The sequence below is a fragment of the Lichenostomus cassidix genome, chromosome 2, assembly GCF_008360975.1.
Source record: "Lichenostomus cassidix isolate B80296 chromosome 2, HeHo_3.0, whole genome shotgun sequence".
Classification (NCBI taxonomy): Eukaryota; Metazoa; Chordata; class Aves; order Passeriformes; family Meliphagidae; genus Lichenostomus; species Lichenostomus cassidix.
In genome coordinates, this window is record NC_139482.1 from 152,122,444 (window position 1) to 152,147,752 (window position 25,309).

Below are 25,309 nucleotides of genomic sequence, written 5' to 3' on the forward strand. Positions count from 1 at the left end.
CAAAAAAACCCCAAAAAATATCTCCAAAAAGACCCCAAAATCACCCCAAAAATATCCCAAATCATCCCAAAAATATCCCAAAAATATCCCAAAAAATATCCCAAAATATCCCAAAAATATCCCAAAAATATCCCCAAAAATATCCCAAAAATATCCCAAAATACACCCCAAAAATATCCCAAAAATATCACCAAAATATCCCCAAAAATATCCCAAAAACTAACCCAAAAACAGCCCAAAAAATAACCCAAAAATATCCCCAAATCACCCCAAAAATATCCCAAAAATAACCCAAAAATAACCCGAAAACAATCCCAAAAATATCACAAAAATATCACAAAAATATCCCCAAAATTATCCCAAAATATCCCAAAAAATATCCCAATGATATCCCAAAAAATATCCCAAAAACACCCAAAAACTAACCCAAAAACAGCCCAAAAAAATAACCCAAAAATATCCCCAAATCACCCAAAAAATATCCCAAAAATATCCCAAAAATAACCCAAAAATAACGCAAAAATATCTCAAAAAATATCCCAAAAATAACCCCAAAAAATAGCCCAAAAATAGCCCAAAAATATCCCAAAATATCCCAAAAATATCCCAAAAATATCCTAAAATTATCCCAAAACATCCCAAAAATATCCCAAAAAATAACCCAAAAATATCCCAAAAATATCCCAACAATAACCCGAAAACAACCCAAAAATACCAAAAAAACCCACAAAAAATATCTCCAAAAATGTCCCAAAATCATCCCAAAAACATCCCAAATCATCCCAAAAATATCCCAAAAATATCCCAAAAACACCCCAAATCATCCCAAAAATATCCTAAAAATATCCCCAAAAAATCCCAAAAATATCCCAAAAATATCCCAAAAATTGGCCAAAAATAACCCAAAAATAACCAAAAATATTCAAAAAATATCCCAAAAATATCCCAAAAATATCTCAAAAATATCCAAAAAATATCCCAAAACCACCGTGAAAACACCCCAAATCATCCAAGAAACATCCTAAAAATATCCCAAAAATAACCCAAAAATATCCCAAAAAATTGGCCAAAAATAACCCAAAAATACCCCCAAAACCAACCCAAATCACCCCCAAAAATACCCCAAAAATATCCCAAAAATATCCCAAAAAATAACCCAAAACCACCCCAAATCACCCCAAAAATGCCCCCAAAAATATCCCCAAAATATACCCCAAAAAACCAAAAACAGCCTAAAAATATCCCAAAAACACCCCAAAAACACCTGAAATCACCCCAAAAATACCACAAAAATACCCCAAAAATATCCCAAAAGCATCTCAAATCACCCCAAAAATATCCCAAAAACAACCCAAAAATACCCCAAAAACAACCCCAAAACCACCAAAAAAACCTTGAGAACCCCAAAATCCCCCAAATCAACCTCAGAATTCCCCCCAATTCCCCCAAAAATCCCCTGAAAAATCCCTGAAAACCCCGAAAAACCCCAAAAAATCCCTCAAATCCCCCAAAATCCCAGAAATCCCCAAAAAATCCCACCTGGAACTGCACGGCCTCCTGCATGGCCCTAAACCCCAAAATCCCCCAAATTTCCCCCAAAAAATCCCCAAAAACCCTCAGAACTTCCAAATCCTCCCAAAAAAACCCAAAAAATCCCAAATCCTCCCAAAAAACCCCAAAATCACCCAAAATCCTCCAAATCTTCCCCAAAAATCCCCGGAAAAATCCCTGAAAATCCCCAAAATCCCCCAAAATCCTCCCAAAATCCTCCCAAAAAAATCCCCAAAAAACCCCAAAAAACCCCAAAAATCCCCCAAAACCCCACCTGGAACTGCACAGCCTCCTGCATGGCCCTAAACCCCAAAATCCCCCAAATACCCCCAAATCCTCCCAAATTCCCCCAAAAATCCCCTGAAAAAACCCCCAAAACTTCCAAATCTCAAAATCCCCCAAAAATCCCCCAAAAACCCCAAAATCCGCACCTGGAACTGCACGGCCTCCTGCATGATCCTAAACCCCAAAATCCCCCAAATCACCCAAATCCTCTCCCAAAAAAACCCCAAAAATCCCCTAAAAAACCCAAAATCCCCCAAAACACCCCAAATCCCCAAATCCTCTCCCAAAAATCCCCCAAAACCCAAAAAAATCACCCAAAATCCCCTGAAAAATCCCTGAGAACCGCAAAAAATCCCAAAATCCCCCCAAATCCCAAAAAAACCCCCAAAAATCCCCCCAAACCGCACCTGGAACTGCACGGCCTCCTGCATGGCGCCCAGGTGCACGGGGATGTGAGGCGCGTTGGACACCAAACCCCCCTGGGGGCCGAAGAGCGCGCAGGAGAAGTCCAACCGCTCCTTGATGTTGGTGGAGATGGCAGTGCGCTGCAGGGTGCGACCCATCTGCTCTGCGGGGACATGCCGGCGCCTCAGGGGACACCAGAAACCAGGAGACCCCAAAAAACGTCCCAAAACCATCATGGGATCAACCCAGGACAAGCAGGAGCACCAGGAACCACCAGGAACCATCTAGGAACCATTAGAAACCACCAGGAACCATCCTGGGATCACCAGGAACCATCCAGGAACCACCTAGGACCATCCTGGAACCACCACGAACCACCAGGAACCACCCAGGAATCATCCAGGACCACCAGGAACCATCCAGGAACCATCCAGGAACCACCAGAAACTACTCAGGAACCACCAGGAACCAACCAGGAACCACAAGAAACCACCCAGGAATCATCCAGGACCACCAGGAACCACCCAGGAACCATCAGAAACCATCCAGGGACCACCCAGGAACCACCAGGGGCTCCTCAATGTTGGTGGAGATGGCAGTGCGCTGCAGGGTGCGACCCATCTGCTCTGCGGGGACACGCCGGCGCCTCAGGGGACACCCCGAAACCAGGAGACCCCAAAACATGTCCCAAAACCATCCTGGGATCAACCCAGGACAAGCAGGAACCACCAGGAATCATCAGGAGCACCAGGAACCATCTAGGAACCATTAGAAACCACCAGGAACCAACCAGGAACCATCAAGGAACCATCCTGGGATCACCAGGACCACCAGGAACCACCAGAAACCACAAGGAACCATCCAGGAACCACCATGAACTGCACTGGGATCACCAGGAACCACACAGGAACCACACAGGAACCACCGTGGGATCATCCTGGAACCACCAGGACCCACCAGGACCACCAGGAACCATCAAGGAACCATCCTGGGACCACCATAGGACCACCAGGACCACCAGGAACCACCAGGAACTACACCGGGATCACCAGGAACCAACCAAGAACCAATCAGGAACCCCCAAATCCCACCCAGGAACCACCCTGGGATCACCAGAAACCATCCAGGAACCACCTAGGACCAGCAGGACCACCCAGGAACCATCAGGAGCACCAGGAACCAACCAGGACCACCCAGGAACCATCCAGGAACCACCCTGGGATCACCCCAGGACCAGCAGGACCACCAGGAACCATCCAGGAACCACCCAGGATCACCAGAAACCATCCAAGAACCACCCAGGACCACCCAGGACCACCAGGACCACCCAGGACCCCCCAGATCCCACCTAGGACCACCCAGGAACCACCCAAGAATGACCAGGATCCCCCAAATCCCACCCAGGCCCACCAGGAACCACCAGGAACCATCCAGGACCACCCAGGAACCATCAGGAGCCCCCTAAATCCCACCCAGGACCACTCAGGATCCACCAGGACCACCAGCAACCACCCAGGAACTAACAAGGAACCAACCAGGACCACCCAGGAACCACCTAAATCCCACCCAAGAACCATCCAGGAGCCACCCAGGAACCATCCTGGAAAACCCAGGAATCACCCAGGACCACCAGGAACCACCCAGGAGCACCAGAAACCATGCAGGAACCAACCAGGACCACCCAGGAACCACCAAGACCACCCAAATCCCACCCAAGAACCACCCAGGACCACCAAGAACCAACCTGGACCACCCAGGAACCACCCATGACCAGCCAGGACCACCAGGACCCTCCAAATCCCACCCAGGAACCACCCAGGGCCACCAGGACCACCCAAATCCCACCCAAGAACCACTCAGGAACCATCCAGGAACCACCCAGGAACCCTCCAGAACCACCAGAACCCTCCAAATCCCACCCAAATCCCACCCAAGAACCACCCAGGAACCACCCAGGAACCACCAGGACCACCCAGGAACCACCCAAATCCCACCCAAGGACCACCAGGACCCCCCAGCTCCCCCCAGGCCCCCCAGGCTGCCCACCTGCGATGCTCATGAAGCGGTGGGAGAAGATGGACAGCTGGACAGGGTCAAGCTGTGTCCCCAGCGGCCGCGCAGGTCCCGCGGTCACCTCAATGCAGATGTCCCCGAGGGGCGTCAGGGTGGCCACACAGCCCGGCTCCACCACGATGGTGCTGGTGGGGACACCAGGGGTTGGGGTCACCTGATGGCCACCGAGGTGACACCAGGGTCTGGAGATCTCAGTGTCCACCATGGTCACTCCATGGTCACCCCATGGTCACACCATGGTCACACCATGGTCACACCATGTCCTGGAGGTTCTAATGTCCACCATGGTCACGCCATGGTCTGGAGATCTCCCTGTCCCACCGTGGTCCCACCATGCTCTGGAGATCTCAACATCTCCACCATGGTCACACCATGTCATGGAGGTTCCATTATCCACCATGGTCCCACCAGGTTCTGGAGATCTCAGCATCTCCACCAAGGTCCCACCACACCCTGGGGTTCTATTGTCCACCATGGTCCCACTATGTTCTGGAGATCTCAGGGTCTCCATCATGGTCCCACCATGTTCTAGAGATCCCAATATCTCCACCGTGGTCCCACCAGGTCCTGGAGATCTCAGCATCTCCACCAAGGTCACACCATGGTTCCCACCACGTTCTGGAGATCTCAATGTCTCCACCATGGTCCTACAATGTTCTGGAGGTTCTATTGTCCACCATGGTCACACCATGGTCCCACCAGGTCCTGGAGGTTCTACAGTCCGTCATGGTCATACCATGGTCTGGAGATCTCAGCATCTCCTCCATGGTCCCACCATCTTCTGGAGGTTCTATTGTCCACCATGGTCTCACCATGGTCTGGAGATATCAACATCTCCACCATGGTCCCACCATGTTCTGGAGATCTCACTGTCCCACCATGGTCCAACCACATCCTGGAGATATCAACATCTCCACCAAGGTCACACCATGGTCCCACCATGTCCTGAAGGTCCCACCATATTCTGGAGATCTCAGCATCTCCACCATGGTCCCACCAGGGTCTGGAGATATCAAAATCTCCACCATGGTCCCACCACACCCTGGGGGTTCTATTGTCCACTGTGGTCCAACCACAGCCTGGCTCCACCACGATGGTGCTGGTGGGGACAGCAGGGGTTGGGGTCACCTGATGGCCACCGAGGTGCCACCAGGGTCTGGAGATCTCAGTGTCCATCAAGGTCACTCCATGGTCACACCATGTCCTGGAGGTTCCATTGTCCACCATGGTCACACCATGGTCTGGAGATCTCCCTGTCCCACCATGGTCCCACCAGGTCCTGAGATCTCAGCATCTCCACCACAGTCCCACCATGTTCTGGAGATCTCAGCATCTCCACCATGGTCACACCACACCCTGGGGGTTCTATTGTCCACCATGGTCCCACTATGTTCTGGAGATCTCAGAGTCTCCACCATGGTCCCAATATGTTCTAGAGATCCCGATATCTCCACTGTGGTCCCACCAGGTCCTGGAGATCTCAGCATCTCCACCAAGGTCACACCATGGTTCCCACCACGTTCTGGAGATCTCAATGTCTCCACCATGGTCCTACAATGTTCTGGAGGTTCTGTTGTCCACCATGGTCCCACCAGGTTCTGCAGATCTCAGCATCTCAACCATTGTCCCCCACGGTCCCACCACAACCTGAGGGTCTCAATATCTCCACCATGGTCACACCATGGTTCCACTATGTTCTGGAGATCCCAACATCTCCACCAGGTCCCGGAGATCTCAGCATCTCCACCATGGTCACATCATGGTCCCACCAGGTCCTGGAGGTTCTATAGTCCATCATGGTCATACCATGCTCTGGAGATCTCAGCATCTCCACCATGGTCCCACCACACCCTGGGGGTTCTATTGTCCACCATGGTCCCACTATGTTCTAGAGATCCCAATATCTCCACCGTGGTCCCACCAGGTCCTGGAGATCTCAACATCTGCACCAAGGTCACACCATGGTTCCCACCACGTTCTGGAGATCTCAATGTCTCCACCATGGTCCTACAATGTTCTGGAGGTTCTGTTGTCCACCATGGTCCCACCAGGTCCTGGAGGTTCTATAGTCCATCATGGTCATACCATGGTCTGGAGATCTCAGCATCTCCCCCATGGTCCCACCATCTTCTGGAGGTTCTATTGTCCACCACGGTCTCACCATGGTCTGGAGATATCAACATCTCCACCATGGTCCCACCATGTTCTGGAGATCTCACTGTCCCACCATGGTCCAACTGCATCCTGGAGATATCAACATCTCCACCAAGGTCACACCAGGTTCTGGAGATCTCAATATCTCCACCACCTCCTGGACATCTCAATGTCCACCCTGGTCCCACCATGTCCTGGAGGTTCTATTGTCCACCATTGTCCCACCAGGCCATGGAGATCTCAACATCTCCACCAAGGTCACACCATGGTCACACCACATCCTGAGGTCCCCACGGTCCCCCCTGGTCCTCACAGGACCCCCTGATCCCTGAAGATCCCTGAAGGTCCCCAGATGTCCCCAGGTGTCCCAGGTGTCCCCAGGTGTCCCAGAAGTCCCCAAGTGTCCCTGAGTGTCTCTGAGTGTCCCAGGTGTCCCAGGTGTCCCCAGGTGTCTCTGAGTGTCCCAGATGTCCCCAAGTGTCCCAGATGTCCCCAGGTGTCCCTGAGTGTCCCCACGTGTCCCAAGTGTCCCCAGGTGTCCCCAAGTGTCCCTGAGTGTCCCCAGGTGTCCCAGGTGTCCCAGGTGTTCCTGAGCATGTTGGGTGTCCCCAGGTATCTCAGGTGTCCCCAGGTGTCCCCGAGTGTCCCAGATGTCCTCGAGTGTCCCAGGTGTCCCCGAGTGTCCCTGAGTGTCCCAGGTGTCCCTGAGCATCCTAGATGTCCCCAGGTATCTCAGGTGTCCCCAGGTGTCCCAGGTGTCCCCACCTGTCCCCGGTGTCCCTGTCCCCACCTGTTGGTGTCGATGACGATGGCCGGCCCGGGCAGGCTGTGGTCACAGCCCAGGTCACCCAGCAGGTACACAGGTGTGTCCAGGTAACCTCCCTCGAAATAGCAGCGTGTCACCTGCGGGGGTGACAGCCCTGTCACCTCTGGGCCATGGTCACCCTCTGGGTAACCCCTGGGTCACCTCTGGGTCACTGGTCACCCCTGTCACCTCTGGGCCACTGGTCATCCTCTGGGTCACTGGTCATCCCTGGTCACCCATGGTCATCCTCTGGGTCACCTTTGTCCCCTGGTCACCTTTGGGTCACCTCTGGTCACACCTGGGTCGCCTCTGTGCCACTGCTCATTCCCTAGGATCACCTCTGGTCATCCTCTGGGTCACCCCTGGTCATCCCTCTGGTCACCTCTGTGCCACTGGTCATCCCCTGGTCACCTCTGGGTCACCTCTGTGCCACTGGTCATCCCTGGTCACCCCTGGGTCACCTCTGTGCCACTGGTCATCCCCTGGTCATCCCTGGGTCACTCCCTGGTCATTCCCTGGTCACCTCTGTGCCATGGTCATCCCCTGGTCACCTCTGGGTCACCTCCGGGTCACTGGTCATTCCTTGGTCACCCCCTGGTCACCCCTGGTCACTCTCTGGTCACCTCTGTGCCACTGGTCATCCCTTGGTCACCTTTGGGTCACCTCTGTCCTCTGGGGTTACCTTTGGGTCACCCCCTGGCTACCCCTGGTCATCCCTTGGTCACCCCCTGAGGTCACCCCCTGTCACCTCCTGGTCGTCCTTGGGTCACCCTTGGGTCACCCTTGGGTCATCCCCTTGTCATCCCCTGGTCACCCCCGAGTCACCCTCAGGTCACTGCCGGGTCACCCCTGGTCACCTCCTGGCCATCCCTGGGTCACCCCCCGGTCACCTCTGTCCCATAAGGTCACCCCCAGGTCACCCGGGGTCATGCCCTGTGCCCTGGGGTCACCCCAGATCACCCCCAGGTCACCCCCTGGTCACTGTGGGTCACCTCCAGGTCACTCTCAGCCCCCCTGGTCACTCCTGGGTCACCCCCAGGACCCTCCGGGTTCCTCCCCAACCCCTGAGGTCCTACAAGTGCCTCCAGCCCCACTGACCCCACTGACCCCAAATCCGCCCAGCCCCACTGACCCCACTGACCCCCCAGACCCACTGACCTCCAGCCCCACTGACCCCACTGACCCCAAATCCGCCCAGCCCCACTGACCCCACAGACCCACTGACCCCAAATCCGCCCAGCCCCACTGACCCCACAGACCCACTGACCCCAAATCCGCCCAGCCCCACTGACCCCACTGACCCCACAGACCCACTGACCCCAAATCCGCCCAGCCCCACTGACCCTACTGACCCCACAGACCCACTGACCCCAAATCTGCCCAGCCCCACTGACCCCACTGACCCCAAATCTGCCCAGCCCCACTGACCCCACTGACCCCAAATCCGCCCAGCCCCACTGACCCCACTGATCCCCCCCAGACCCACTGACCCCACTGACCCCACTGACCCCTCTGACCTCCAGCCCCACTGACCCACTGACCCCACTGACCCCACATCCCTCCCAGCCCCATTGATCCCCCCAACCCCATTAACCCTAATTACCCCCATCCCATTAACCCTAATTACCCTATCCCATTAACCCTAATTACCCCCATCCCATTAACCCTAATTACCCCATCCCATTAACCCTAATTACCCCCATCCCATTAACCCTAATTACCCCATCCCATTAACCCTAATTACCCCCATCCCCATTAACCCTAATTACCCCCATCCCATTAACCCTAATTACCCCCAACCCCATTAACCCTAATTACCCCATCCCATTAACCTAATTACCCCAACCCCATTAACCCTATTACCCCCATCCCATTAACCTAATTCCCAATCCCATTAACCCTAATTCTCCCCCAACCCCATTAACCTAATTACCCCAACCCCATTAACCCTAATGCCCCCAACCCCATTAACCCTAATTACCCCCATCCCATTAACCCTAATTACCCCCATCCCATTAACCCTAATTACCCCATCCCCATTAACCCTAATTACCCTCAGCCCCATTAACCCCATTAACCCCATTTCCCCTCACCGGCTCCACCTGGGGGCAGCTCCCAATTCCCCAAAATCCCATTAACATCATTAATCCCATTAACCCCTTATCCCCCGTACCGTCTCCACCCTGGGCGGCTCCCCCTGTGGCTCCAGTGGTTTCTCCTCGATCCCCCATTAACCCCAAACACCATTAACCCCATTAACCCCAAACCCCAATCCCATTAACCCCATTAACAATCCCAATCCCATTAACCCCTTATTCCCCGTACCGTCTCCACCCTGGGCGGTTCCCCCCTTGGCCCCAACAGTTTCTCCTCCATCCCCCATTAATCTCATTAACACCATTAACCTCATTAACCCCACTAACCCCAAACCCCATTAACCCCTTACTTCCCGTACCATCTCCACCCTGGGCGGTTCCCCCTGCGGCTCCAGCAGTGTCTCCTCGATCCCCCACTAGCCCCGAACACCATTAACCTCATTAACCCCATTAACCCCAAACCCCAAATCCCATTAACCCATTACTCCCCTCACCATCTCCACCCTGGGTCTCTCCCCCCTTGGCTCCAGTGGTTTCTCCTCGATCCCCCATTAACCCCAAACCCTATTAACCTCATTAGCCCCAAATCCCATTACCCCATTGACCCTAAATCCCAAACCCCATTGACCCCATCAACCCCATTAACCCCAAATCCCAAACCCCAATCCCATTAACCCCATTAACAACCCCAATCCCATTAACCCCTTATTCCCCTCACCGTCTCCACTCTGGGCGGTTCCCCCCGCGGCTCCAGTGGTTTCTCCTCGATCCCCCATTAACCCCATTAACCCCAAATCCCAAGTCCCATTAACCCCATTAACCCCATTAACCCCAAACCCTATTAACCCCATTAACCCCATTAACCCCAATCCCATTAACCCCTTATTCCCCGTACCGTCTCCACCCTGGGCGGTTCCCCCCGCGGCTCCAGCGGTTTCTCCTCGATCCCCCATTAATCCCAAACCCCATTAACCCCATTAACCCCATTAACCCCAAAATCCCAAATCCCAATCCCATTAACCCCAATCCCATTAACTCCACCCCCGCACCGTCTCCACCCTGGGTCTCTCCCCTTGCCCAGAGGTTTCTCCTCGATCCCCCATTAACCCCAAAGCCCATTAACCCTAAATCCCATTAACCCCAAATCCCAACCCCATTAACCCTTTATTCCCCGTACCATCTCCACCCTGCGGCTCCCCCCTTGGCTCCAGCGGTTTCTCCTCGATCCCCCATTAACCCCAAACCCTATTAACCCCATTAACCCCATTAACCCCAAACCCTATTAACCCCATTAACCCCAAATCCCATTAACCCCAAATCCCAAACCCCATTAACCCTTTATTCCCCATACCATCTCCACCCTGGGCGGCTCCCCCCTTGGCTCCAGCGGTGTCTCCTCGATCCCCCATTAACCCCATTAACCCCATTAACCCCAAATCCCAAACCCCATTAACCCCTTATTCCCCGTACCGTCTCCACCCTGGGCGGTTCCCCCCGCGGCTCCAGCGGGGTCTCCTCGATCCCCTCGGTGCATCCGGTGCCTCTGACCCGCAGATCGTCCACCAGCACCGTCCGGCCGGCCATGGTGAACCCGAACTCCTGCTGGTACCTGAGGGGACATTGGGGACATTGGGGACACTGGGGACATTGGGGACATTGGGGACATTGGGGACACTGGGGACACTGGGGACATGGTGAACCCGAACTCCTGCTGGTACCTGGAGAGATGGATAGGGACAGGGACAGGGACAGAGCTGGTGGCACTGGGACAGGGCTGGTGGCACTGGAAGACAGATGGTGTCACCACAGCAGGCTGGTGGCACTGGGACAAGGCTGGTGGCACTGTGGTGGGCTGGTGGCACTGGGACATGGTTGGGGGCACTGGGACAGCGCTGGTGGCACCATGACAGGCTGGTGTCACCACAGAAGGCCAGTGTCACAGGGACAGCCTGGTGTCACCACGGCAGGCTGATGTCACCGGGACATGACTGGTGTCACCATGGCAGGCTGGTGTCACCACAGTGCGCTGGTGTCACTGGGACAGGGATGGTGGCACTGGGACAGACTGATGTCACCATGACAGGCTGATGTCACAGGGACAGCCTGGTGTCACCGCGGCAGGCTGGTGGCACTGGGACAGGGCTAATGTCACTGGGACAGGGCTGATGTCACCAGGACATGACTGGTGTCACCAGGACAGGTTGGTGTCACCATGGCAGGTTGGTGGCATTGAGACAGGCTGATGTCACCAGGACAGACTGGTGTCACCATGACAGCCTGATGTCACCGTGGCGTGCTGGTGGCACTGGGACAGGGATGGTGGCACTGGGACAGGGATGATGTCACCATGACAGGCTGGTGGCACTGGGACAGGGCTAATGTCACCAAGACATGACTGGTGTCACCATGGCAGGTTGGTGGCATTGAGACAGGGCTGATGTCACCAGGACAGACTGATGTCACCATGACAGACTGAAGTCACCGTGGCATGCTGGTGTCACCAGGACAGGACTGGTGGCACAGGGACAGCCTGATGTCATCGTGGCATGCTGGTGGCACTGGGATGGGCTGATGTCACCAGGACAGGCTGATGTCACTGGGACAGGACTGATGTCACCATGACAGCCTGATGTCACCATGGCATGCTGATGTCACTGGGACAGGGATGGTGGCACTGGGACAGACTGATGTCACCATGACAGACTGGTGTCACCGTGGCATGCTTGTGGCACTGGGACAGACTGATGTCACCAGGACAGGCTGGCGTCACCACAGCATGCTGGTGTCACCAGGACAGGACTGGTGTCACTGGGACAGCCTGATGTCACCATGGCATGCTGATGTCACTGGGACAGGGATGATGTCACCAGGACAGACTGATGTCACCATGACAGCCTGATGTCACCGTGGCATGCTGGTGGCACTGGGACAGGACTGATGTCACCGGGACAGCCTGATGTCACCAGGATAGGCTGATGTCACCATGACAGCCCACTGTCACCATGACAGCCCGCTGTCACCGTGTCCCCTGCTGTCACTGACCGGGCGGTGAAGGCGGCCAGGAAGTCCCCAGCGGCGCAGGTGTCAGGGCCGGCGGGGTGACCTCGCGGTGACACCATGAGGGCACAGTCGGTGCCATCGTAGCGCAGGTGCAGGAACGGCTCCGTGCTGATCTGCGACCTGGGGACAGCGGGGGACAGCGGTGACATCACTGTCACCTGTGTCATTGTCACTGTGTCACTGTGTCAACGTCACTGTCACCGATGTCATTGTGTCACCTTGTCATCACTATCACCAGTGTCATTGTCACCGTGTCACCATGTCACTGTGTTACTGTGTCAATGTCACTGTCACTGTGTCACCAAAGTCACTGTGTGACCTTGTCATCACTGTCACCAATGTCACTGTCACCGTGTCAATGTCACCGTGTCACTGTGTCACTGTGTTACTGTCACCAGTGTCACTGTGTCATTGTCACCGATGTCACTGTGTCACCTTGTCATCACTATCACCAGTGTCATTGTCACCATGTCACTGTGTCACTGTGTTACTGTGTCAATGTCACTGTGTCAATGTCACTGTCACTGTGTCACCAAAGTCACTGTGTCACCTTGTCATCACTGTCACCAGTGTCATTGTCACTGTGTTAATGTCACTGTGTCAACATCACTGTGTCACTGTCACCAATGTCACTGTGTCATTGTCACCAGTGTCACCATGTCATTGTGTCAATGTCACTGTGTCACTGTGTTACCAATGTCACCTTGTCACCATGTCATTGTCACCATGTCACTGTGTTCCCAATGTCACCATGTCATTGTGTCACTGTTTCACCAATGTCACCTTGTCACCATGTCATTGTCACCATGTCACTGTGTCACTGTCACTGTCACCAATGTCACTGCATCACCTTGTCACCAATGTCACTGTGACACTGTGTCACCAATGTCACCTTGTCACCAGTGTCATTGTCACCATGTCACTGTGTCACTGTCACCGTGTCCCCAACGTCACTGTCACCATGACACTGTGTCACCCCTGTGACTGTCACCAGCGTCACTGTGTCACCAATGTCACTGTGTCACCAATGTCACCTTGTCACAGTGTCACTGTGTCACCATCTCACTGTGTCACTGTCCCCGTGTCCCCAGTGTCACCACATCACCATGTCACACGTCACCGTGTAACCAATGTCACTGCACTACCACAGCACCGTGTCCCCAATGTCACTGCGTCACTGTGTCACTGTGTCACCAATGTCACCGTGTCCCCAATGTCACTGTGTCCCCAACGTCACCATGTCACTGCGTCACCAATGTCACTGTGTCCCCGTGTCACTGTCACAAATGTCACAGTGTCACCAATGTCACTGCGTCCCCAATGTCACCGCGTCACCGTGTCACTGTCACAAATGTCACTGTGTCACCAATGTCACTGTGTCCCCAACGTCACCATGTCACTGCGTCACCAATGTCACTGTGTCACCAATGTCACCATGTCAGTGTGTCCCCATGTCACTGTGTCACCAATGTCACTCTGTCCCCATGTCACTGTCACCAATGTCACTGTGTCACCAATGTCACTGTGTCCCCAACGTCACCATGTCACTGCGTCACCAATGTCACTGTGTCACCAATGTCACCGCGTCACCGTGTCACTGTCACCAATGTCACTCTGTCCCCATGTCACTGTCACCAATGTCACTGCGTCACTGTGTCACTGTGTCACCAATGTCACCGTGTCACCAATGTCACTGTCTCCCCAACGTCACCGCATCACATCACTGTCACTGTGTCCCCAATGTCACCATGTCACTGTGTCACCCTATCCCCATGTCACCGCCACGGTGTCACCCTGTCCCCGCCCTGTCCCCTGTCTCCCTGTCCCTCAGTCCCCCCGATGTCCCCCAGGTCTCCCAGGTGTCACTGGTGTCACATGTGTCACTCACTCAGAGAATCCCTCCGTCCTCTTGTCACCCCTGTCCCCCAGGTGTGTCCCAGGTGTGTCCCCAGGTGTGTCCCCAGGTATCCCAGATGTCCCAGGTGTGTCCCAGGTGTGTCCCCAGGTGTCACATGTCCCCCCAGGTGTCACTCACTCGGCGAATCCCTCTGTCCCCTATCCCCCCGATGTCCCCAGGTGTCCCAGTTGTCTCCCAGGTGTCCCCCAGGTGTGTCCAAGGTGTCCCAGGTGTCACACGTGTCCCCCACGTGTCCCAGGTGTCACACAGGTGTCACATGTCCCCCCAGGTGTGTCCCACGTGTGTCCCCAGCTGTCCCAGGTGTGTCCCAGGTGTCCCATGTCGCCCCAAGTGTCTCAGGTGTGTTCCCCAGGTGTGTCCCCCATGTCCCCCAGGTATCCCACGTGTCCCCAGGTATGTCACACGTGTCCCCCAGGTGTCACACAGGCGTCACACGTGTCCCCAGGTGTGTTACAGGTGTCCCCAGGTGTCACTCACTCGGCGAATCCTTCTGTCCCCTATCCCCAAGATGTACCTCTGATGTCCCCCGGTGTCACATGTCCCCCCAGGTGTGTCCCCAGGTGTCCCCAGGTGTCACTCACTCGGCGAATCCCTGTGCTCGGAGCTCCTGCCAGCAGCGCCGCTCCAGCTCAGTGTCCCTGTCCCTCTGTTCCCCATTCCCTGTCCCCCAGGTGTGTCCCAGGTGTCCCCAGATGTCCCAGGTGTCCCAGGTGTGTCCCCCAGGTGTGCCCCCAGGTGTCACAGGTGTCCCCAGGTATGTCCCCAGGTGTCCCAGGTGTCACATAGGTGTCCCAGGTGTCCCCAGGTGTGTCCCCAAGTGTCCCCAGGTGTGTCCCCAAGTGTCCCCAGGTGTGTCCCATGCCCCCCCAAGTGTCTCAGGTGTGTCCCCCAGGTATGTCACACGTGTCCCCAGGTGTCCCAGGTAAGTCACACGTGTCCCCCAGGTGTCCCCAGGTGTCACTCACTTGGCGAATCCCTCCGTCCCCTTGTCACCCCTGTCCCCCAGGTGTGTCCCCCATGTCCCCCAGGTATCCCACGTGTCCCCAGGTATGTCACACGTGTCCCCAGCTGTCCCCAGGTGTGTCCCAGGTGTGTCACAGGTGTCACAGGTGTGACTCACTCGGCGAATCCCTGCGCTCGCAGCTCCTCCCGGCAGCGCCGCTCCAGCTCGCGCAGGCGCAGTTCGAGGCGCGGGAACGCGCTGGGGCAGTACGGGAGCGCGCACGGCTCGTGCTCCTCGTGCACCGCATCGGCCAGCGCGAGCCCGAGGGCCGAGAGCAGCCCGCTGTGCCTGGCGACAGGGGACAGCTTGGGGACACCGCGGGGACACCGCCCGGACAGCCCCCGGATAGCCTGGGGACAGGGGACAGCTTGGGGACATCGTGGGGACATCCCCCGGATAGCCCCCAGATAGCCCCCGGACAGCCTGGGGACAGGGGACAGCTTGGGGACATTGCGGGGACACTGCCGGGACAGGCCCAATCCGGGGGTCTCCATGACCCCCAAACCCCCCACACCCCCAACGCCCCAACCCCCAAAATCCCCCACCCCGGGGGTCCCCACATCCCAAATCCCCCCCAGTCCCCACATCCCGGGGGTCCCCAAAGCCCCCAGCCACACAGGGGTGTCCCCAAGCCCCCCAACCCGGTGGTCCCCAAGTCCCCCAAACCCCCCAATCCAGGGGTCTCCCCAACCCCAAAATCCCCCAATCCGGGGGTCTCCATGTCCCCCAAACGCCCACAGGGGTCTCCTAAGCCCCAACCCAGGAGTCCCCAAACCCCAATCCAGGGGTCTCCCCAACCCCATCCTCCACCCCGAGGGTCCCCAAACCCCAAATCCCCAAGCCCCCCGGGTCCCAAAGCCCCAAACCCCTCGACCCCCAAAATCCCCCAACCCGAGGGTCCCCAAATCCCCCTAGCCCCCCAACCGGAGGGTCCCCAAGCACCAAACCCCCCCCACCCCAACCCCCCAACCCGGGGTCCCCACACCCTAAATCCCCCCAACCCCCAATCCCGGGGGTCCCCAAACCCCACAAGGGTCTCCACGCCCCCTATCCGGATGCCCCCAAACCCCAAACCCCCCAATCCGGGGTCTCCCCAGCCCCAAATCCCCCCAGCCCGGGGTCCCAAACCCCAAACCCCCCAATCCCCACATCCCGGGCGTCCCCAAAGCCCCCAGTCACAGGTGTCCCTAAGCCCCCCAAATCCCCCCAAGACCCCAACCCGGGGGTCTCCAAACCCCCCAAACCCCCAACCTCCAAAATCCTCCAACCCGGGGGTCCCCAAACCCCAAATCCCCCCAAGTCCCACATCCTGGGGGTCCCCAAAGTCTCCAGACCCATAGGGGTGTCCCTAAGCCCCCCAACCCCCACAATCCCCCACCCCGGGGGTCCCCAAACCCCACAGGGATGTCCCCAAAGCCCCCCAAGCCCCCCAAACCCCCCCAGCCCCCACCCCGGGGGTCTCTCCCCCTCCCCTCCCCACACGTACTTGTGCACAAACACTTTGGCCATGCCGAGTGACCTGGCGATGGCACAGGCGTGTTGTCCCCCAGCGCCACCAAAACATGCCAGGATGTGACCCGCCGTGTCGTGTCCCCGAGCCTGAGGGGACAGAGTGACATCACTGTGACACTGCTGTCACACACAGTGACACTGCTGTCCCCCAGCGCCACCAAAACACGCCAGGATGTGACCGGCCGTGTCGTGTCCCCGAGTCTGAGGGGACAGCTGTATCACCCTGAGACACCCCTGTGACATCCCTGTCCCCCAGCGCCACCGAAACAGGCCAGGATGTGACCCGCCGTGTCATGTCCCCGAGCCTGAGGGGACAGTCAGTGACACTGTGACACCCCTGTGACACACTGTGACACTGCTGTCACACACAGTGACACTGTTGTCCCCCAGCGCCACCAAAACACGCCAGGATGTGACCGGCGGTGTCGTGTCCCCGAGCCTGAGGGGACAGCTGTGTCACCCTGAGACATCCCTGTCACCCTGAAACCCCCCGTGCCACCAAAACAGGCCAGGATGTGACCCGCCATGTCGTGTCCCCAAGCCAGAGGGGACACAGTGACACTGCTGTCACCCACAGACACCCCGGGGGGACAGCCAGGTGACACCGCTGTCACCCCAACACCCCGAGGGGACAAAGGGACAGTCAGGTGACACCGCTGTCACCCTGAAACCCCCAAGGGACAAAGGGACAAGGGGACAAAGGGACAAAGAGACAAAGGGACAAGGGGACAAAGGGACAAAGAGACAAAGGGACAAGGGGACAAACGGACAAAGGGGACAAACGGACAAAGGGGACAAAGGGACAAGGGGACAAGGGGACAAAGGGGACAAAGGGGACAAAGGGACAAAGGGGACAAAGGGACAAAGAGACAAAGGGACAAGGGGACAAAGGGACAAAGGGGACAAAGGGACAAAGGGACAAGGGGAAGAGGGGACAAGGGGACAAGGGGACAAAGGAACAGGGAGACAAAGGGACAAAGGGAAAAAGGAACAAAGGGGACATGGGGACAAGGGGACAAAGGGACAAGGGGAAGAGGGGACAAGGGGACAAGGGGACAAAGGGAAAAAGGGACAAAGGGACAAAAGGGACAAAGGGACAAAGGGACAAAGGGGACAAGGGGACAAGGGGACAAAGGGACAAAGGGACAAAGGGACAAAGGGGACAAGGGGACAAAGGGGACAAAGGGACAAAGCCCACCTGGGTCAGGGCGCGGATCGGTCTGCACATGGCCTCGTTGGCCACCCGGATGAAGCCGAGGGCCACCTCCTCCACCGACAGGTCACCGCTGTCACCAGTGTCACCATTGTCACCAGTGCCACCATCTCCAGCAGCGCCAGCAGCGCCACCACTGCCACCGGTGTCATCAGTGCCACCAGTGCCACCACCTCCAGCAGTTCCAGCAGTGCCACCACTTCCACCACTGCCACCGGTGTCACCACTGCCACCACCTCCAGCAGCGCCACCCGCTGTCCCCGCTGTCCCCGCTGTCCCCGCGGTGTCCCCGCTGTCCCCGGCGCGGCTCCGGAAGCGGCGGATGGTGGCAGCCAGCCGCCGGAACGCTGTCACCGCGCTGTCGCGACACAGCGGTTGGTCCTCGTTGGGACCGAAGATCCGCGGGAAGTAATCCGGGAGGAGGCGACCGAGGACGAGGTTGGCGTCGGTGACAGTCAGGGGACCGCCTGGGGACATTGGGGACACTGCGGGTCAGGGGACCTCCTGGGGACACCGCGGGTCAGGGGGTCAGGGGACATGGGGGACACAGGAGGTCAGGGGACACTGGGGACCTCCTGGGGACACGGGGGACATTGGGGGACACTGTGGGTCAGGGGGTCAGGGGACCTCCTGGGGACACAGGGGACACAGGAGGTCAGGGGACACTGGAAACCTCCTGGGGACATTGAGGACACAGACAGTCAGGGGACCTCCTGGGGACACCGCGGGTCAGGGGGGTCAGCGGACATGGGGGACACTGGGCACACAGGGGATCAGGGTGGTCAGGGGACCTCCTGGGGACACAGGGGACATTAGGGACACTGCAGGTCAGGGGGGTCAGGGGACATTGGAGACACTGAGGGGACATTGAGGATCAGGGGACGTAGGGGACATGGGGGACACAGGGGGTCAGGGGACACAAGGGACAGTGGGGACACTGGGGACACTGAGGGAACACTGGGGACACAGAGGACACAGGGGACATCAAGGAACACAGGGGACATGGGGGACACAGGGGGTCAGGGGACACGGGGGACATTGGGGACACTGTGGGTCAGGGGGTCAGGGGACCTCCTGGGGACACTAAGGGGACACTGAGGGTCAGGGGACACAGGGGACACACAGGACATGGGGGACACTGAGGACACTGAGGGGACACGGGTGACATAAGGGACACTGGGGATCAGGGGACACAGGTGACACAGGTGACCCACATTTGACCCAGGTGACACTGAGGTGACCCAGGTGACCCAGGTGACACAGGTGACCCAGGTGACACACAGGTGACACCCAGGTGACACAGGTGACCCAGGTGACACACAGGTGACACCCAGGTGACACAGGTGACACCCAGGTGACACACTGTCTCACCCTTGCGGTAGCAGGCAGGACCAGGATGAGCTCCAGCTGACTCAGGACCAACAACGTACAGACCTGACCTGGGGACATGGGGACAGTGAGGGGACATCATGGGGACACTGCAGGGACAGTGTGGGGACAGTGTGGGGACACTGCGGGGACATTGTAGGGACAGTGAGGGGACAGTGTGGGGACATGGGGACAGTGTGGGGACACTGTGGGGACACTGTGGGGACATGGGGATATTGCAGGGCTGGGGACACCATGGGGACATCGTGGGGACATGGGGACACTGGGGGCTCTGGTGGGGAGAGATCTCCCCAATCCCCTGACCCCAAACCCCAACCCCCAAACCTGAAGAAGAGTCTGGATCCTCCCCAAACCCCAAATCCCCCAAAGCCCCAAATCCCCAAATCCCTCAAATCCCAAATCCCCAAACCCTAAATCCCCCAAACCCCAAATCCCCAAATCCCCCAAATCCCAAATCCCAAACCCCAAACCCCAAATAACCCCAAACCTGAAGAAGAGTCTGGATCCTCCCCAAACCCCAAATCCCAAACCTCAAATCCCCCAAGCCCCAAACCTCCAAATCCCCCAAACCCCAAACCCCAAATAGCGACAAACCTGAAGAAGAGCCTGGACCCTTCCCAAATCCCAAACTCCAAACCCAAACCCCTGACCCCAAACCCCAAATCCCCCAAACCCCAAATAACCCCAAACCTGAAGAACAGCCTGGATCCTCCCCAAACCCCAATCCCCAATCCCAAATCCCAAACCCCAAACCCCAAACCTGAAGAAGAGCCGGGATCCTCCCCAAATCGCAAACCCCAAATACCCCAAACCCCAAATACCTGACCCCAAACCCAAACCTAAAACCTGAAGAAGAGTCTGGATCCTCCCCAAATCCCAAATCCCCCCACACCCCCAAATCCCCAAACCCCCCCAAATCCCAAATAACCCCAAACCTGAAGAAGAGCCTGGATCCTCCCCAAACCCCAAATCCCCCAAATCAAATCCCAAATCCCAAACCCTGACCCCAAATAACCCCAAATCCCCCAAATCCCAAACCTGAAGAACAGTCTGGATCCCCCTCCGGCCGCCACGGTGTTGATGTCCAGCTGCGGCGCCTGGATGGACACTCCGGCCGTGCTGGCCTCGAACACGTGCTCCAGCTGCCCCGCGAAGCGCGACACGTCCGTCGACGTGCCTGAGACCCCAAAAACCAGCAGAGACCCCAAAAAGGGTGAGAGACCCCAAAAAGTGATCAGGGACCCCAAAAACCAGCAGAGACCCCAAAAGGGGTGAGAGACCCCAAAAAGTGACCCCGCGAAGCGCAACACGTCCGTCGACGTGCCTGCGACCCCAAAAACCAGCAGAGACCCCAAAAAGGGTGAGAGACCCCAAAAAAGGTGAGAGACCCCAAAAAGTGACCCCGCGAAGCGCGACACATCCGTCGAGGTGCCTGTGACCCCAAAAGTGGGCAGAGACCCCATAAAGTGATGAGAGACCCTAAAAGTGTGCTGTCACAAACCCAGAGGGAACCCAAAACCCATCAGGGACCCCGCAAAGCGAGACCCCAACCCCAATGGGACCCCAAACCCCATAGGATCCCAAACATATCAAGGACCCCAAAAGTGACCCCAACCCCAACACGTCCCAATCCCAAAGGCCCCAAAACCCATAGAACCCCAAAACCCATAGGACCCCAAAAATGGGACCCCAAAACCATGCAGCAACCCCAAACGTGACCCCACAAAACACAACATGACCATCAAGGGACTCCAACCCCAAAAGGATCAGAGACCCCAAAACCCAGAGGGACCCCAAAACAGACCCCAATCATGACACATCCGTCGAGGTGCCTGTGACCCCAAAAGTGGGCAGAGACCCCATAAAGTGATGAGAGACCCTAAAAGTGTGCTGTCACAAACCCAGAGGGAACCCAAAACCCATCAGGGACCCCGCAAAGCGAGACAAGTCCATCGAGATCCCCAACCCCAAAACCCAATGGGACCCCAAACTCCCCAGCACCCCAAAAGAGCCCAATCCCAAACCACTGAGGAACCCCAAAACCAATAGGACCCCAAAACTGCACCATCCCAAGCCCAACGGGACCCCAAAACCCCAAAAGGACCCCAAAAGTGCCCCAATCCAGACCCATAGGATCCCAAAACTCCAACCCCAAAACCACCCAATCCCAACCCCAAACCCAAACAGACCCCAATCCCAATAGGACTCCCAACCCCATCTGGACCCCAATTCAAGAGAGACCCCAAACCCAACAGGATCCCAAACCCACCCAGACCCCAATCCCAAAGGGATCCCAACCCCAAAGTCACCCCAACCCCAAAGTCACCCCAACCCCATGCAGACCCCAAACCCCAAACCCCAAGGGACCCCACAGCTCACCTCCCATGTCGAAGCCGATGACCGGGGTTCCGTTTTTGGGGTCGAAGGTTGTCCTGGCGTACCCCACAACCCCCGCGGCCGGGCCGGACAGGATGGCGCGGGAACCCCGAAAACTGGACATCGGGGTCAGCCCGCCGTCCGAGCGCATGAACTGCACTGTGACACCCTATGGGATCGGGATTTGTGGGGTTTGTGGGGTTTGTGGGGTCAGCCCGCCGTCCGAGCGCATGAACTGCACCGTGACACCCTAAAATTTATGGGGTTTGTGGGGTTTGTGGGGTTAATGGGGTCAGCCCGCTGTCTGAGCGCATGAACTGCACTGTGACACCCTATGGGATCGGGATATATGGGATTTATGGGATTTGTGGGATTTGTGGGGTCAGCCCGCTGTCCGAGTGCAAGAACTGAACCTGGACACCCTAAAATTTATGGGATTTGTGGGGTTTATTGGGTCAGCCTGCCATCCGAGCGCATGAACTGCACTGTGACACCCTAAAAGGTATGGGGTTTGTGGGGTTTGTGGGGTGAGACCCCTGTCCGAGCGCATGAACTGCACCGTGACACCCTACAATTTATGGGATTTGTGGGATTTATGGGATTTGTGGGGTTAATGGGGTGAGATCCATGACTGAGTGCATGAACTGCACTGTGATACCCTATTTATGGGATTTGTGGGGTTTGTGGGGTCAATGGGGTGAGACCCCCGTCCGAGCGCATGAACTGCACCATCACACCCTATAGGATTGGGATTTATGGGGTTTGTGGGGTTAACGGGATTTATGGGGTCAGCCCGCTGTCCAAGCGCATGAACTGCACCGTGACACCCTAAAATTTATGGGATTTGTGGGGTTAATGGGGTTTATGGGGTCAGCCGGCTGTCCGAGCGCATGAAACACACCATCACACCCTACAATTTATGGGATTTGTGGGGTTAATGGGGTTTATGGGGTGTGACCGCCCATGAACTGTAAATGGACACCCTGTGGGATTTGGGGTTTCTGTGGGGTCTATGGGGTCTATGGGGTATCTATAGGGACTATGGAGTCTGTGGGGTGTCTATGGTATCTATGGGGTGTCTTTGGGGTCTACAGGGTCTATGGGGTGTCTATAGGCTCTATGGGGTCTATAGGGTTTATGGGGTCTATAGGGTCTATGGGGTCTATAGGGTCTATAGGGTCTCAGGGGTGTCCATGGGGGTCCCAGGGTCTATGGGGTCTATAGGGTATCTATAGGGTCTATAGGGTATCTATAGGGTCTATGGGGTCTACAGGGTATCTATAGGGTCTATGGGGTATCTATAATGTCTATAGGGTCTATAGGGTCTATGGGGTCTATAGAGTCTCAGGGGTGTCCATGGGGGTTCCAGGGTCTATAGGGTCTATGGGGTCTATAGGGTGTCTATGGGGTATCTATAGGGTCTATGGGGTATCTATAGGGTCTATAAGGTCTATAGGGTCTATAGGATCTATGGGATATCTATAGGGTCTATGGGGTCTCAGGGGTGTCCATGGAGGTCCTGTGGGAATCCCAGTCCCCCCAGTACCCCATCCCAGTACCCCCACCCCAACCCCCAACCCCAACCCACACCCCAACCCACACAACACACACACAACAACAAAAACAACAACAACAACACAAACAAAAACCCACCCCCACCAAACCCCACCCACCCCAGTACTCCCAGTAATCCCAGTACCCCCAGTCCCCCCAGTATCCCATCCCAGTATCCCAGTATCCCATCCCAGTCCCCCCAGTATCCCCTCCCAGTCCCTCAGCCTCACCTTGAGCCCGTCGCGGAAGCCGCGGCAGAATCCCTGCAGGTAGCTGAGCACACCTGGGCTCAGGTAAGCGTCCACACAGGCCGTGAGGCCCCTGGGGACAGCGCGGGACATGCCGGCCACCTCCGAGGACAGGGACACCTGCGAGAAGCCCAGCTCCCGGGCCACAGAGCCCACCTGCCGCTCGTGATCCGGCCACCTGGGACAGGGACAGGTGTGTCACCTGAGTGTCACCTGTGTGTGATCTGTGTCACCTGGGTGTCACCTGTGTGTCACCTTAACCCCACCTGAGAGAACCCCAGCTCCCGGGCCACAGAGCCCACCTGCCGCTCGTGATCCGGCCACCTGGGGGGGACAGGTGTGTCACCTGTGTCACCTGGGGACAGGTGTGTGTCACCTGGGTGTCACCTGGGAACACCTGTGTGTCACCTGGGGAACACCTGTGTCACCTGTGTGTGATCTGTGTCACCCTAACCACACCTGCTGCTCGTGATCCGGCCACCTGGGACAGGGACAGGTGTGTCACCTGAGTGTCACCTGGGTGTCACCTGTGTGTCACCTGTGTGTCACCTGTGTGTCACCTGGGAACACCTGTGTGTCACCTGTGTCACCTGTGTGTCACCTGAGATCCCTAACCCCACCTGCTGCTCATGATCGGGCCACGTGGGGGGGGACAGGTGTGTCACCTGGGGACAGGTGTGTGTGATCTGTGTTACCTGTGTGTCACCTGGAAACACCTGTGTGTCACCTGTGTCACCTGTGTGTGATCTGTGTCACCCTAACCCCACCTGCTCATGATCCGGCCACCTGTGTGGGGACAGGTGTGTCACCTGGGGACACCTGTGTGTCACCTGTGTGTGATCTGTGTCACCTGTGTCACCTGTGTGTCACCTGGGAACACCTGTATCACCTGGGTGTCACCTGTGTGTGATCTGTGTCACCCTAACCCCACCTGCTGCTTGTGATCCAGCCACCTGCAAGAGGTGACAGGTGTGTCACCTGTGTGTCACCTGTATCACCTTCATCACCTGGGTCACCTGTGTCACACCTGTGTCACACCTGTGCGTCGCTTGTGTCCCACCTGTGTCACTTCGGGCACCTCTGTGCCACCTGAGGGTCATTTGTGTCACCTGTGCCACACCTGGGTGTCACACCTGTGTCATCTCCGTATCACGCCTGTGTCACCTGTGTCATACCTGTGTGTCATCTATGTCATTTGTGTCACACCTGGGTCACACCTGGGTGTCACTTGTGTCACAGCTCTGTCACTTATGTCACCTTTGGGTCACCTGTGTCACGTGTGTATCACCTGTGTCATTTCTGTCACACCTGAGTCACCTGTGTCACGTTTGTATAACGCCTGTGTCACACCTGTGTCACCTGTGGGGTTCACCTGTGTCATACCTCTGTCACACCTCTGTCACTTATGTCACCTCTGGGCCACCTGTGTCACACCTGTGTCACCTGTGTCACACCTGTGTCACACCTGTGTCACTTGGGGGGACACCCGGGGGTCACCTGGGCTCCCCAAATCCCCCCAAAACCTCCCCCAAATACCCCAAATCCCCCCAAAAGTGCCTGAAAAGCCCCCAATTCCCCCTAACTTCCCCAAATCTCCCCAAAACCCCACAAAATCCATCCCAAATGCCCTCAAAAGTTCCCCAAATCCCCCAAATTCCTCCAGAATT

At 56.6% G+C, this 25,309-nt stretch overlaps 2 protein-coding genes and 1 long non-coding RNA gene across 3 annotated transcripts in view; all 3 read right to left on the minus strand.

The window, feature by feature from the left end:
* The window catches only part of OPLAH (5-oxoprolinase, ATP-hydrolysing), a gene marked incomplete at its 5' end in the record, with an annotated part of 45,968 nt that extends 22,128 nt beyond the window's left edge, over positions 1–23,840 (minus strand). Inside the window, 12 exons of the mRNA XM_085049880.1 lie at positions 2,244–2,404; positions 4,288–4,439; positions 7,259–7,371; positions 10,840–10,978; positions 12,412–12,549; positions 15,468–15,638; positions 16,837–16,949; positions 18,061–18,542; positions 19,447–19,514; positions 20,503–20,641; positions 21,844–22,009; positions 23,625–23,840. Of these exons, the coding sequence (XP_084906006.1) occupies positions 2,244–2,404; positions 4,288–4,439; positions 7,259–7,371; positions 10,840–10,978; positions 12,412–12,549; positions 15,468–15,638; positions 16,837–16,949; positions 18,061–18,542; positions 19,447–19,514; positions 20,503–20,641; positions 21,844–22,009; positions 23,625–23,840 (2,058 nt within the window). The remainder of the gene's footprint in view (positions 1–2,243; positions 2,405–4,287; positions 4,440–7,258; positions 7,372–10,839; positions 10,979–12,411; positions 12,550–15,467; positions 15,639–16,836; positions 16,950–18,060; positions 18,543–19,446; positions 19,515–20,502; positions 20,642–21,843; positions 22,010–23,624) is intronic.
* A 209-nt stretch (positions 23,841–24,049) lies between these two features.
* Positions 24,050–25,035, minus strand: LOC146442647 (uncharacterized). Its single transcript, XR_014850324.1, has 3 exons — positions 24,960–25,035; positions 24,796–24,817; positions 24,050–24,147 (listed from the first exon to the last, which is right to left on the minus strand). It is a non-coding gene; the product is annotated as an uncharacterized LOC146442647 (long non-coding RNA).
* A 55-nt stretch (positions 25,036–25,090) lies between these two features.
* LOC146442648 (cleavage and polyadenylation specificity factor subunit 1-like) overlaps positions 25,091–25,309 on the minus strand; it is a 19,194-nt gene continuing 18,975 nt past the window's right edge. The window contains exon 8 of the mRNA XM_085049881.1: positions 25,091–25,115. Within this exon, the coding sequence (XP_084906007.1) occupies positions 25,091–25,115 (25 nt within the window). The remainder of the gene's footprint in view (positions 25,116–25,309) is intronic.